This window comes from Leptodactylus fuscus, chromosome 6, assembly GCF_031893055.1.
Source record: "Leptodactylus fuscus isolate aLepFus1 chromosome 6, aLepFus1.hap2, whole genome shotgun sequence".
Classification (NCBI taxonomy): Eukaryota; Metazoa; Chordata; class Amphibia; order Anura; family Leptodactylidae; genus Leptodactylus; species Leptodactylus fuscus.
The window spans coordinates 39894833-39910969 of record NC_134270.1 but is presented as its reverse complement, the minus strand read 5'-3'; the positions used below and the strand labels follow the sequence as shown (position 1 = coordinate 39910969).

Below are 16137 nucleotides of genomic sequence, written 5' to 3'. Positions count from 1 at the left end.
TTTTATATATTTGACCTGGACTATGGGCTGTATTTTTTCCCTTTTCCCTCTCCCCTCTTGAATATTATTCATGTCACTGTACAGGGATATAGCACTTAGTACTGACACAGCACAAAAAGTATACAGGGCGATATTTGCAGGCAGAGATAACACACGTAGTGATATCACAAAAAAGGAAGAAGGCACAAGATTGATAATATTGCAGTGCAATAATAAAACACATAGTGGTATAATAAAGATAGAAAAGCAATGCCAAAGTACAATAAAAATGGTCATACTGCAGGATTTGTACATATTAGTGGCAATATACAGATGTCCTACCACATTGGCAGTATTATATACCGCTGGAAAGGTGACAGTGCAATGAATTCAGCTGAATCTAACGGCAATGCTATATCTCTGCAAGCAGGACACATGATGACAATGCTGACCTATTAAACCTATTGAAACATTGGGTATATTGGTGGTCTGTAAACTCATGTTCATGATATGGTCATACTTTGGCTATTGTATATAGAGTCCAACTGGGAACGTTACAGAAGTTATAGGATGCATTTACTTATGTTCAGAATCTGAAAATCACTGTGTGTATTGTACATACACTTGTGCCTTTCTGGAAGTGAACCATTGGGGCTGGGAGTTGAGTCCTTGGCACAAGTCATGGCTACTTCTTTCTCAACACGGAGGAGGAAGCAGAGGAGAATACTAGAGCCCCTAAAGCTCAAGGACAATGTGTTGCTCTGCCGTCAGGAGATGAGAATTATCCCTGATTACTTGGAAGTTGTGTGCAAGAGAGGCCTGTGAGCCTGATGGTGGTGGGGTGCCCATGATAGTACCTGTAGCAATGAGAGGCCCATGAGCCTGATGGTGGTTGGAGTGTCCATGATAGTAGATGTAGCAATGAGAGGCCCATGAGCCTGATGGTGGTTGGAGTGTCCATGATAGTAGATGTAGCAATGAGAGGCCCATGAGCCTGATGGTGGTTGGAGTGTCCATGATAGTAGATGTAGCAATGAGAGGCCCATGAGCCTGATGGTGGTTGGAGTGTCCATGATAGTAGATGTAGCAATGAGAGGCCCATGAGCCTGATGGTGGTTGGAGTGTCCATGATAGTAGATGTAGCAATGAGAGGCCCATGAGCCCGATGGTGGTTGGAGTGTCCATGATAGTATCTGTAGCAAAGAGAGGCCCATGAGCCTGATGGTGGTTGGAGTGTCCATGATAGTAGATGTAGCAATGAGAGGCCCATGAGCCTGATGGTGGTTGGAGTGTCCATGACAGTAGATGTAGCAATGAGACTCTGGACACAGTGATGTAAATGTAGTAAATTACAGTTTACTTATGAAGAATGGGGTATAAAACAAAAACTTCTTCCAGACACTAGAGATACAGACCGGGGCAGGAGCTATGCTTTGAGATGGTGCTAACCCAGTGGCATTCTGCGTTTTCCTTGCTGGAGCAGTCTTCCTCTTTAACAGTGTGTGAATCCTTTAAATCCACAAATGTCTGCAATGACCTGACTACAGGGTGCAGATCCAAAATGGGTTGTCTTGTGTGACCTGAGGATAACAAACAGGGTTGAAGCTATGAGTGCAAATAACTGTACCCCCCAGGAAGACTTTTCTACTAAAGGGGCATTCACACTTGCGCCCGTGTCCACCCACTGTGTTTCCGTCTGAATCCCAGGAGAAACTGGATAGGGGATGACTTGCCGGTGGTCAGTTTTAAAACCTATTCATTTGAATAGGTTTTTAAAGCAAACCACTGTTATCCATATGCAGCCTCCCTGCGGGGAAACCGTTTTATTTGTACAGACACAAAATCGGACATGCAGGACTTTGTGTCCGTGCCAAAAAAAACAGTTTCCCCACAGAGAGGCTGCATACGGACACCGGCGGTTTGCTTTAAAAACCCAATCAAATGAATAGGTTTTAAAACTGATCACCGGGAAGCCGTCCCCTATCCAGTCTCCCCGGGGAATCGGACGGAAACCCCTGCGCAGACAACAGACACTAGTGTGAATGCTGCATAAGATGTGCCCTGGGGAAAACAACCCCATCAAACACCCTGCAGGCACCCTCAGATCTATTGTACAAGTCTAGGAGAAGTATAGGAGGATCTTGTAGACATCATTGCCCACCGGACCACAGTGACTAACGCGCCTGACTTCCTGACCTTCCTTCCAATGCTCAAACCACACATATGCTGACATGCTGTGATTTCCAAAAACGTAACAGTTTTGCAAAACACAGCATTTTCCACTGCGGGTATTTTTCTGCAATGTTTGGATAGGATTCACTAGAATCCCATTCACTTTGCAGGGACAATAAAACGCTGTGTTTTTTGCCGCAGCATTTCCGCCGTGGCTGAACCTTGGTATTTACACCACATGGGGCCCTGGCCTGAAGTAGGAATGCCTTGAAGCAAACAATAATGACTTAAATATCATGGAAAGGTAAATCCCCATGCTTATATGGTAACGTGTTCACTCCCTGCACTTGACCAAATATGATGATACACAAAGACATAAGCATTAGTTCTAATACGTCATTGAAACTCTGACACGTATACCTGTAGCCTAGCACAGACATATCTACTCAGACATTTGACTCAAATTGTCTGTATTTCCCCTGTGTGTAAGTCGTGCAATGTCAATACTGTCTGATCAATTTATTTCTGGGGTGTTGCATTGCTTTCCTATAGGTATTTTAATATAGCAATAAAAAAATTTTAAAAAAATTATAGCGCCACCTTGTCTATGGGACATGTATGATATTGCATCTCAATTTTTCATTAGCAAAAAATATAGGATACGTTTTTTGCTTATTCCATATAGACACCTACATTAAAAAGGTACAAAAGCAAAACCTCCTATAGGGATCAGTTCCACGTATGTAGTGATAAGACACTGGGTAGAAAATCCAGCAAGCAGGTCTACAGGATTATAAAAACATGTCTGATTTTTTCTTAAAACAGTGCCACACCTGTCCATCAGGTTGTGTGTGGAATTGCATCTGAAAGTGGACATGTTTTTCTAATCTTGTACATTATAAACATGTTCACATACATGATATAATTCATAAAAAATTTTCATGTTAAAAAGTAAGGCGTATGCCTAGTCGAGGTAACAGTTACAAAGCTACAATGTCACAGCATCTTACACTGACTGCTCGTCTCTTTGACATAGGACATGATATAGCTTAGAAGATCACATATACGGAAATATGAGTTGCCACATTAACTGAAATATCTGTAACAATTTCCCGTATCAAGACGCTGGCAATGCAGATTATTACAGTAGTCATAGAGAGTAGGTGTTAATAACAAGTGAAGGTGACATGACTCACTGTCATGCTGGAGGTTTGTTCCATGTTGTTGTTGGATACATTTTATGCACAAATTAAGAACCTGTCGAGCGTTCTTCACTCTTTTTTCGGTTTCTTTGTTTACTAGAGATGTCTTACATGTTTTTGCATCGTCAGACAGTCCTGCTCATTTTTTTTTCAATACCACTTCATGACCAGGTTGTTTCCATTGTTCCTGGCGGGACACATTTTTGAGCTTTATAGTATATGTGGGTTTTGAAGGCTATGACATTTTTTTGTTGTTGTTTGGATTATTAAATATTAATTTTTTTTTGTAATTTTTCAGTGATACATGGCTTTATTTTTGTCATTTTGACTTTTTTTTTATATCCAGAAAAGTGTTAAAAACAGTTTTTTAAAGGCTAAGCCCTAGTTCACATCTGCGTTGGTAATCCGTTCGGGGGAGTCCACATGGGGACTTTTCCTGAACGGACTACCGAACGCATTGGTAAGTGGTGTGCAGTGAAAGCACACGGACCCCATAGACTATAATGGGGTCCGTGTGCTTTCCACACGGTCTTCGCATGAGTCATGCGGACAGGAAAGTAGATCGTGAACAACCGGTACTTTCCTGTCCACATGTTCCGTGTGGAGATCATGTGGAAAGCACATGGACCCCATTATAGTCTATGGGGTCCATGTGCTTTCACTGCACACTGCTTGCCAATGCGTTTGGTAGTCCATTCGGTGTGTGTGGGGGGTCCCCATGCCCTGAACAGATTACCGATGCAGATGTGAACAAGGCCTTAGACCCAATAGTAGGCTGCAGCCAAAAAGCATTTCAGAAAAAGTTCAGCAGAAGCACATCACAGTTTTTCCAGCAGCACTTTTCATAGAACGTCCATTGAGTTTTACTTTGCAGACTGCCTGTTTCCATTATACCTGTACAGAAGTTTATGTACATATAATTGACATGCTGCGATTTCCAAAAACATGATGGTTTTGGATATCATGGCACTTCTGCTATGGGTATTTTTCTGCAATATATGGATAGGATTCCTTAGAATCTCATATTTTTCCAGGTACTGTACGCCGCTGTTCTTGCTGTAGCTTTTTCTTATTTTTTACACATTATGTCCACCATAACGTCAAAATAGACTTTTAGGGGACTTTTTTTTTTTTTTTTTTTTTTTAATGTAGATTGTGAGCCCCACATACAGTAGAGCTCGCAATGTACATTTTCCCCCTATCAGTATGTCTTTGGAATATGGGATGAAAATCCATGCAAACACGGGAAGAGCATACAAACTCGATGCAGATGGGGTTTTTTTGCCCTTGGCGGGATATGAACACCAGGACTCCAGCGCTGCAAGGCTGCAGTGCTAACCACAGAGCCACCGTGGGGCCCCCTTTTTAGGGGACATTTTAACATTAAATTTGTTTTGCTGATTTTCCTTGGAATTGGGCTCATATATTAACCTCAGTGATTGGAAAAATACAGCACCCCGGTATACACTGCATAGCTGATCTGGATCCTCTAGGACCAAGCAGCTCATGGAGTTCCTTGGCAATTTGGGATTACATGAAGTATAACTAGACTTCTCAAAGGCGTATGATACTGTAAAAGGTTGGTACATAAAATATTTGTAAACAATAAAACACTGGGTAAGACTATTGCTGGAAAAGACTTGGGAATATTGGGGGACAGTAAACTTAATTTTAGCGACCAGGGTCAGGCAGCTGCTGCAAAAGCAACTCTAATCCTGGACTGCATTAAGAGTGGAATAGATGTTCAAGACAGTCATAGATGGGGCTTCTTTACAGTAAGAGTGTTGAGACTATAAAAATAATTTCCAAAAGTTGTGATGATAACAGGGGCCTGGATGACTTTCTTCCGAGTAATAATATCATAGCTTATAGGAACTAGAGATTCTTGAGATAGGATGTTGATCCAGGGACTTAGTCCAATTGGCATATTTGGCATTGGGAAGGAATTTTTTCCTCAGATTGGATAATTGGTTTCAGTCTTGTGGGGTTTGTTTGCCTTCCTCTGGATCAGCTTGGTGAGCTTATACGTTGGAATTCATGGACTTATATCTTATCCAACCTTATCTACTATGCCATTATGTAACCATGTTACAATATTAGCCCCAAGCGGTGAAGAAGCTCCAGGATGGTGCCTTCTATATCTGTATACATATCACTCATTGACTCCCAGCTGGGTCAGAAGGGCAGAAGACCATTAAGATTGCCTGAAGCATTGCAGAAGCTCATTACGATTACCAGGTGTATTGCAGAAGACCATGAAGATTGAAAGGTGCATTGCAGGCCTCCACAGCTCTGCACCACCCTAGGAGGGGAAATGGAAAATTTGCTTGAGTCAACAAGCCACCATCACAACTACTGTTTTGACTGTTCCCAGTCTCCAATGGGTTTTTGCACTTGTGGCAATATATGTTGACTGACTGTGCAGATGTATATAGTCCTGCCAAAATATAAAGCAGCTACGTTCTCCTACATCCTTATATGCAATACAGTTGTGTCCTTCTTTACCTTTCCTCTTGGATGGACGTATCCTCAAATAAGTGACAAAGGATAACAAGTAGGGTTGAGCTGATCTTGAGATTTCAAGATCGATTTTAAAATTCGATTTCCGATCATTTTCCAGCCGATCTCGATCCCGATCTCGATCATGAAATTTGCTTGATCGCCGATCGGAAACCGATCTTTTCCGATCCCGATCTTCAACCCTAGTCAATGCTTTTCTATGGGAAAAGTCACTTTTAGGGTTGAGCCGATCTTGAGATAACCTCCGATCTCGATCCCACTGGAAAAGATCGGGTCGGAATTCCGATCGCGATCGTGAAATTTACTCGATCGCCAATCGGAATCCGATATTTTCCGATCCCGATCGCTCAACCCTAATAACAAGCTTGGAAATGACTGAATCATTTTGGGGTACTCTGTTGGGAGAAATTTATGCTAGAGTATATGTGAGGACATATATTGAATTAGTTTAATGAGAAATTGTAGTCTGAAATGCAATTTGAGTGCTGGTAAGGGTGGACACATCTCCACTATATAGACAAAATTATTGTGCCCACCTACAGGCTCTTTTATGACACCCCATCCTAAATCCATAGACTTTGTCAGGGAGTTTCGTTCTACAAGATGTGATGTGCTTCTGGGGTAAGTTTTTGACCGCTCATCCAGAAGAACATTTGTGAGGTCCCACTCTGATGTTACATAAGGGGGTCTAGTTTGCAATGTCTGTACTAGTTCATCTCAAAGGTGTTTTTTTGGGGTTGAGGTGTTTTCCGAATAGGACAAAGTATGAAAAATTTTTTGGGTGTGCTATTTTTCAGCATGATTCTAATACTTTTATCAGGCCATATCTGACCAATGCTATAATGTGTTGCCAAAAAAACCCAACCTATAATTCAGATGTACTTTGGAACCTCCATTGTTTCTGCAACATCAAAGCTGTCCGATTTTTATGATTTCTTAATCTATGTACATAGTAGAGACAATTTTATGTTAAGATGAATGATCTACACCAATGTTTTTGTAGCATGTGTGGAAACCACAGTCCCCAAGGAAAAACTGGAGTAAGACACAGACTTAGTTGTTTTTGCTCTTTATCTTTATCTATTCATCTTTATATCCTGTTTATACAGGTCAGCCATAACATTAAAACCAAAATGAACTTGACCTATTGATGAATGGAACTGAAGACTTCAGAAAGTATCCAGTGGGATTTGGTTTCCTTTTTATTCTATTTTTTTCCGCAAATGAACCGAAGTCCAGTCATTTTGATTTTTTTTTCCTGCTATGGCGTTCACTGTATGCGAAAAATTTATATATATATATTTTTTTTTAAATGTAGATTTTCCTATCAGTATGTCTTTGTAGAAAGGGAGGAAATCCATACAAACACGGGGAGAACATACAAACTCCATGCAGATATTGTTTCTGGCGGGGTTTGAAACCAGTGCTAACCGCTGAGCCACCAGTTTCCCCTGCAAAAAATATTTTTATATATTGTACGTTTGGGGCATTTGGATACATATGTTTATGTTTGTTTAATTATTTTTATTTTGGATCCATATATTTTAAAGGGGTTGTCCCATCACCAGGATCCTATCTATACTGCTAGTTTATGTGGATTTAAGACTTTTCCTAAATACATTGCTTCATCAAAACTGCTTTGTTTGGCCGCTATCTTAATTTATTCACTTCATTATTTACACTCCATTTCTATGGCCCTTGGGATTATCTGCTCATTTGTCAAGTGATGTAGCTGCCTGCTCTCAGGGGGGAGGGAGGGGCTGGGAGCAGCTCTGAGCTGTTTGTGTCTTTTAAGTAGCGGAGCTTCTCAGATAGGGGAGGTGAGAGCTCCGGGATTTCTGACCTCTTATCAGTCGGTTTAATTGAATTTGGCTGATAAGGGCTGAGATAGGGAGTCCGTTACCTCTGTATGTAATGCAAACTGACTCAAATCCAGATCTGCTACATCAGCTTCACACTGTGGTAATTCATTTACAATCAATCCTGTGCAAGTGAAACCCCGCCCACCTATGTGCTGAGAGAAGCAGGAAGTGAAGAGAGCACAACAGCCTGCAGGTTAGTGAACAAGCATCATGGGAATACCCCTTTAAGCTTCTATATTTTTGAATCTTTTTTTTGAGTCCCCCTAGAGGGCTTGAACCTATGAACAGATTGTTAGTACCATAGAATGAAATAAAACTGTATTGCAGTCTATGGTAAAATGCCTATGTATCAACTCATTCTTGGTAGGTAGGTAAAGTACTATGACTGGGGAACTTACACGAGGCTCCCTTCTGTCATAGAGGTAGGATGACTCCGCAACGTTGTTGTGCAGCAGCCATCCTACAAACCACAGTGGAGGTCAGCAGGGGGAGAATCTGCACATCGGGAATTAAACAAAAGGTCTGATGCCTGCAGTCCGAGGAGACTCTAATCGTGAGTATTATCACCAGGTCTGACGGCAAGGGGTTAATAAAAGTCGCTTAGCTCCTTATTCAACTGCCATGAGTAAATCAATGTTATTCACTTCACCTGGGAGGGGTCCACTATTCAGGACTACCTCTCTATTACCCAACCAAGAACGTTTCTGATAAGGAGCTTGTCTCACTCTGGCAGACCCAACATGGTGGCCACCAATTATGTAATATCGCACTTCACCTGTAGAAAGGACAATGTATATTTCACCGTACAAGAATATTTTTGGGTGAAGTCCAACGGTAAAAAGTAGCCGTGTTGCAATTTGTGTATTTTGTACAATTGTCCTTGTTTCTTATTACACCTATGATGTGTAGATGTCAGACATGGGAGTGGTGGCTAATATAGCAAGTCTTGAAACTTTGTCAAAAAGTTTTCATTGACTTCTTTTCAGAAGGAGTGTAAAGCTGTGTGTCATTATATCCACCATCATTATTTGCCAAACACTTGACTAAATATTTGTCTGTCACCGCAGTTTTAATATATTCCCACAGGTAAACTAGTACAGGCAAAGGTCTCATGTGCTGCACAACTTACATGCACTTAGGCTTCATGTAGGTACGTCCGTGTAATATATTTAACACCGTTTTAGTGTTCAAGGGTTCATCCCAGGGAAATAGAAGCCAGCCATGTGACTCCTAAAAGGGCACTTGCAGACAGGTTTGCCCCACCTATTATTTGAATCACTTTTGCATATTCTCAGGGGTGGATTATAACATGTGTGAAATAGGTGGCTGTCCAGGGCCCAATTCTGTAAGGGGGCCCAGTAGCAAGTAACTGCCCATTATAATCCGTCCTTGTAATCAACTTTATTGGCAAGGGTTGTTCAGCCAGCAAATGGAACCGTTTTGTTTCAATAGGTGAATAAGATATATATTATATCCAGGGGCATACAGAAGGGGGTGGTATCACAGTTGCACTTGTCTGAGGAGTCCTAGGAGCAATACCTACTATGAATTGTAAGAGCAAGCGGGGGCCGGGTGTTGGCCCCCTACCGATTAGATATTTATGGCCTAAGGATAGACCCCCCAAAATTAAGTACAGTAGCCCCTTCACTGGTCATTGGGTCATTACTTACCTGTCTGTTCCCTGGTCCGGCTCTGTCTCCCTGCTGCAGGTTCATTGTTGTGACATCATGTGCGCCCGGAACAGGAAGAAGCTGGAGGTGCCGGAGAACAGACAGGTAAGTCAGTGTGGCCTTTGCCCTACAAATGGAGGAGTGATAGAGCAGCAATTATATATTTAACACTTATCCTGTGGCTAGGTGGATAGGCAATACATATTTTTTGAGGAATAAACCCCACATGTATTCAGTACTTCAATAAATTATTTTTGGTTAATTGTATATATCCATATTCCATTTTGTGAAATGTATGAGTAGAAGGTGTGTCTGTATAAGTAAGGGCCGGTTCACATTAGCACTTGGCTTCTGTCCAGAAGCAGTCTGCATTAGGACCCCCCAGAACGGAATACCAGCACAACTGCAAGCGCTGGACAGTTAAGCACATGGACCCCATAGACTATAATGGGGTCCGTGTGCTTGCCATGAACTGCCCGCACGAATCTCGCTTGCATTAGCATTAGTTTTCCATTTGGGGGGTCCTCATGCGGACTCCTTCCGGAAGGAAGCTGAATGCTAATGTGAACCGGGCATTAGACCTGTTTTGACAGTGTCACTGTGTAGAGACACACCCAATGGGTAACAGCCGGCTGTCAATTTATTTATTAACTTCTATTAGGAATAACAGAGGAATGCTACAATCAAATGATTCTCCCGATTTGTCATGTATATGGAATACAAAGATTTGTCCTTTTTTCTCTTGGTCGGACATTTTCAGTTATAGTTATTTGTGTCATGAGATGACCAGTTTTTCAAAACAACGTGATTTTCAAGATGTCTGTAGGTGTCTCTGTGGACCCCCAGATTTACAGCCTGACAAGGGTTTTCCAAACATGATACAATATTGCATTGAATTGATGTAATTTAAAGGCTATTTGTCTCCTACCTTTAGATGTCTTCTCCGCAGAAATATAGAAATATCGAAAGAAATATCGTTTTTTACCGGTATGCAAATGAGTTCTCTCACAGCACTGGGGACGGGCCCCAGCGCTCAAACAGCACTGGAGTTGTCCCCAATGCTGCCAGAGAACTCTCCAGCGCCTCCTCCATCTTCTTCTGGAATGTCGTCATCATGCGTCTTCTTCCGGCGCATGCTTTGAAACTTGTAGGCCTCGGGCAGATCTTACTGCTCATGCCCGCGGCCACAAGAAAAATGGCCGCTTACACAGTAAGTAAGCGGCCATTTTCTTGTGGCCTGTGGGCATGTGCAGTCAGCTCTGCCCGAGGCCTACCAGTTTCAAAGCCTGCGCCGGAAGAAGACACAGGAAGAGGATGTTCCTGAAGAAGACAGAAGCGGCGCTAGAGAGTTCTCTGGCAGCATTGGGGACAACTCCAGTGCTGTTTGAGCGCTGGGGCCCGTCCCCAGTGCTGTGAGAGAACTCATTTGCATACCGGTAAAAAACGGTATTTCTATGGAGCAGCGGTGCGGAGAAGACATCTAAAGGTAGGGGATGAATAGCCTTTCTTAAGGCTATTCTGACGTGTTAGGGACAAAATATTACTTCTGAATGATAGGATCCCTTTAATGAGACATTGAAGTCTTTCACCAAATCTGAGAGCTAAGATAAGGGAGGACACATCTTATCTTAGGAGAGCTGTCAGGTCCACTTTAAGAATATTGCATGTTATTTCTTTTACAAGCAGAAGTGCTCAGCTGCCTGACCTGCAGTTACTTATTGTTTAATACAGTTGGCTTAACTTCTAGCAAGAAGACAAACACCCCAACTGAAAAACATGGCGTAAACAATATTCTTCATCTCACTCACCATAGTAGTCTGCACCAGGTCAATACATTTCTTTCAGATTCAGTTTAGAAAACTGACAGAAAATACCAGGTCCAACCTACCACTGAGAAAAAGCCAAGGATGGCATGACTCTGAGACCCTGATCACTAGAGATGGGCACTTGTACCATGTCCGGTTCCACCTGAATATTCCAAATTGTTTGTTTTTGTGGAGCTTTGTCTTTGGCGAACTAAAATGGCCACATCATTATACACTAGGGTCTCTTCAGACCCCAGAGTATAATAGGTGGAGGCCCAGAGGAGGTGACAAAAAAAAAAAAAAATTCATACTCACATTCATACACTTCTTTTGGATCTCCTTTGCAGCATCTCCTGTGATGTCATTACCTTGGGCCACCAGCAGTCTTGTGGGTATGCAAGTGTCATGACATCAAGGATAGACAGGTTTCAAGAAGCCCTGAGAGTGTTCTACACTGTCTTAAAGCTTTTAAAGGTTAGGTTCACACAAGAGTTCAAAGTCCGTTCAGGGTTCCCATCCCCGAATCTGCTTGAAAATGAAGAGAGAAAAGTCCTGCAAGCAGGACCACTTTTTTAAGCGGTTTAGGTTTCCGTATCTCGGATTCTTAAGTGGACTCAAGGAATGGACAGCCAAACGCTATTGTGAACCTAGTGTAAAGTGTGGTTCCTACTAAACTTGTTCAACCCGAAACAAATCTTGAACGTGAGCCACCAAAACCCGAAACAAGTCCCGAGAGGTTCTCTCATCGCTAATGACCCTTTTTTCTGATACAAATGCACATGTTGAACAAAGTGGCCAGTGCAAGGGAAGCCTTCTATTAATTCAGTGGAATCTCTCCACATGAGTCCTCATCCAGACTAGGTTTCCTTATCATGTATAATTCATATGCCCACCTTCTTCAAGAAGAAAACTTTTCATTGGAATTGCAGGTGGTCATCCTAAAACGTTTGACGTTTTGACGTCTCAGAACCAATGAATAGTGTAACTCATGGGACTCTTGTACTTTCAATTTCTCATGGTTCTTAAGATTTCACTATGTCATATAATAGGACACTTCATTACTTACAGTATTTCAGGTGGATCTGAATTTCATTTGGTCGTGTGACTTTCAAACAGGTGCAGAACTGAATATTGTCACAGTATGTACTTCAGAGCTGGGCACCTGTATCATCACATGATCAGAATGCCCCTTGGGAACAATGAAGGTATCTACTGAATGGAACAGAGCGCTTGAAAACTGAGACAAACTGATACAGATTGAGATACTTAGGGTATGTTCACATGGCAGAAAGTGAACAATAGTCAGACTTCTGCCTTAAGTTCTTCTCCACTTTTTGGCCTACCAGCTATACGCACTGATTTTCCTTACATGTACGAGGCTAGTCTGCAGAGGGGCTCACATTGGGGGGTTCTCTGGCTGAATGGGTCATGGAAACTGCGGCAAGATCAAGCAAGCGTTTATTTTTCAAAATTCAGTTTCACTCTCTACCCCACATAGATAACAATGGGAGGAGATTCAGGACAGAACTTGGCACTGATTATGATGTGAAATCTACTTCAAAATAAGTGCAAAATCACCCCTTGCAATTGATGTCAAATGACGCCCTTAGAAGTACAGTAGGCTATCCTGATCGGTAATTGACTGCTACCTTCTTATACACAGTCATACAGGGAAGACTGCCAGTCAGATATTAGGACTGCCCCCTTGACTCCTAAATATTTCAAGAGCACAGCATATATATCTAACCATCTGGACTGGTAAAAGGGGCCCAGGAACAGAATGGATTGGACGCCCCCATAAAGGTGGGCACATCCGAGTGTCATCCAAGTGCATTCCACTGCAAACTCCACCCCACATCTGAAGCACACTCGGTCAAGTGCATGGGGGCTAAAGCTTACCTGATGCTGCCTGACCCTTCCTCTATTTCACCAGAGACATAACTAGACTCCATTTAACAGAGCCTCCAGGACCTGGCAATGATTGTTACCCCTATATACCCCTATGCACCCCCTATAGCTACACCCCTGTATACCTCTCTGCAAACATCATCACAGTTGTTTTCTATATGCATCAGTACTGCCCATATCTCACATCCAACACAGTGGGTGAGAATAACTTGATTCCTGGTTAACACTGTTACAACATATATTTCTATCATTTGAACGGAGTGACAATTTGGCATTGGTTGGACAGAATGTATGATACTATGAATATACTATATATACTATGACTATGGAGTAGTTGACTTGGTCTAAATGGATATTTTCCAGTATCTGCAGATCTGAGAAGAAAACTGCTGAACTAGGGTAGAGGCGTCATGTTAAAAATTGAGAATGATAGTGGCTTGTAGAGGATGCACGTGAAACCAGCAGGGGAGTGTGAGTTTTTTTTCTTTCTCTAGTTCGATTTAAATTTTTTTTTTTTTTTTTACTGTTTGTTCCCCCCCCCCCTTCTTACCCCTATACTTACATACATGGTTAATATTGAGTTCTTGAATTTTTTTCTGTATTTTTTACACATTTTTTGGTGAAAAGATTAAAGTCAATAATGGAGGGATTACACAAAAAAATAGGGGAGTGGCCATTAGCTGTTCCTTAAATTTGAATATATAGATGGGTATGTGACTGGTTAAATTTTTGTATTTTACAGTTAAATGGTTGTGTTTTACAGCGGGTTTTTTTCAATTGTATTTTTGGATCATGAGATCTACTTTTGCCTTGCATGAAATTCTGATAGTATTTTCCTAATGTTTATTTCCCTTGATAAAATAGAGACTTGTTAGGTATAATATAGGATTGACATGGTATATAGATCAGCTACTCTATGTTATAGCACATTTGCATTGACTTTTGCAGCACCGTACATTAATGGGATGATTTATTATTGTTTGTAAAAATCTGCAGAGAGAATCGCACATCGATGACGTTTTTTCCCTATTGTTTGCATGTAATATTTGTATTTGCAATGGCTGTTTTGTACAGACATTATATATGTGTCTCTTCATATAACTATTTCTACATTTTACATGGAACTCATATCGAGTGTATTTTTAATTTTTTTTTTTTTTACCATACTTGAAATATGTGAATTCTTATGAACTTGTTTCACATCTATATTAAGTTTCTCATAACCGATATATGACAAGTGTTGTCTTAAAAGAAGTAAAATAGAGAATGTTTGAAGTTCAGCGAAGCATGAAGGCCCTGCAGGTGCTTCCTTACAAAACTAATGTCCTGAGGGGCATGATTCAAAACCAAAAAAAAAATATCAAAAAAGAAAAAAAATTTCATCAGAATTAAATTTGAGAACCGTTATTTAGTTTACATATATAATAACTTATATTCAAAGCTAATGTATAGTTTATAATAACAAAGTGGGAAACATAAGGCATTCCGAAATTTATGGAGTCGGGTTTAACATGTTCATACCAAATCTGATGGCAATTGAATTCTCCAAAAACATATAACAACAGATTTCTCCATGGACAGGATAGATACGATTCGCGACCTGCAGGTTTTTGTTAACAGAAGCCATGTGGGCTAAGATTGGAGTTGATTTCCTTTCATGTGTGTCGTTTTTTGTTTGACACATTTTTTGTGGTCATGTGATGATGACATTTACGAATCGGGCACTTGGGGTTATAAAACCCTGAAGGAGACATCCTCTCTTTTAATTGTTGAAGGTGAGAAAAGTTCCGCACTGAAAGCCCTCAAACAGCCAAACTGTCTACTTCAAAGAAGAAAAACTCCAGCTTGCTGTCTCAGAACATGCACTGGCAAAAATGTAAGTCTCTTTCTTAATTTTTAAACAAGAACAAATAGAAATTCTATATCTTGTAGTAGTGATAAAATATATCCAATTTCTTCTTTGCAAATTATGATCGGGGGTCTCAAGCATCTTGACAGGTTATAATAATAATAATAATACATTTTATTTATATAGCACCAACATATTCCGCAGCGCTGTACAATTTGTAGGGCTCAAATACAGACAGAAAGATACATTACAAAGAAAGTCATTTCACACAATGGGACTGAGGGCCCTGCTCACAAGAGCTTACAATCTATGAGGTAGAGGGGGTGACACAAGAGGTAGCAGGGGCGGTATTGCTTATGCAGAGGTCAGACATTTTTGTAATAGAGGTGACTGTCATTACATAAACATAAAACTTTATGAGCCGTCACCAGTCGTGTCCTGTAACATGTGGATGGAGCTTGGACCTATAAAGTTACCCTGAGATGGCATCGCATCATGTGGGAAAATGTGGGAGTGGGGACAGAGGAGGGTTAAGGATTTATGTTAGAAATTGTGATTGGCTTGTCTGAAAAGATGCGTCTTTAGTTTGTACTTGAAACTGTAGAAATTGGGAGTTAATCTGATTGTCCGGGGTAAAGCATTCCAGAGAAGTGGTGCAACTCGGGAGAAGTCTTGTATACGAGCGACAGGTTAACATAACGTGATAAAATTTGGAGTAGTCTTGTGAACAATAATTTTTATTACAAAAACACTGAAATTTTTGGGGCATTTTTTTTGTTGGAGCCAAAGTCAGATGTGGATTCAAAAGAAATAGAAAATATAATAGAAGGACGTATACATATAACATAGAGGCCTGCAGTGGCTATGTTCCAAAAAATTGTGTGCATGGCCAGCCTTGGGACAAAAAAATTAATTTTTTAACTTCCATTCAAAGTTCTTATACGGCTACGACATGCATTTTTAGGTATTTACAATGAATTTTTATTTTCCCAAAATTCAGGCTTCTTTAATCCATATTTCTTTAATGATGTAGTATCTATTAGGATGTTTATATAAACTGTAAATATGAATATGAATGGATACGGATGTATAGATATAAATATACGTATTTGGATATTTCTAGCCATGTTTAGGAATGTTGTAAGCAATGGTGGAACTGTACAGGAGCAA

At 40.9% G+C, this 16137-nt stretch overlaps 1 protein-coding gene across 1 annotated transcript in view; it reads left to right on the top strand.

Moving 5' to 3' along the window:
- Positions 1 to 14901: 14901 nt before the first annotated feature.
- Positions 14902 to 16137, top strand: part of POU2AF1 (POU class 2 homeobox associating factor 1) — a 37535-nt gene continuing 36299 nt past the window's right edge. Inside the window, exon 1 of the mRNA XM_075279817.1 lies at positions 14902 to 14994. Coding sequence (XP_075135918.1) covers positions 14979 to 14994 — 16 coding nt within the window. The 5' untranslated portion in view covers positions 14902 to 14978. The remainder of the gene's footprint in view (positions 14995 to 16137) is intronic.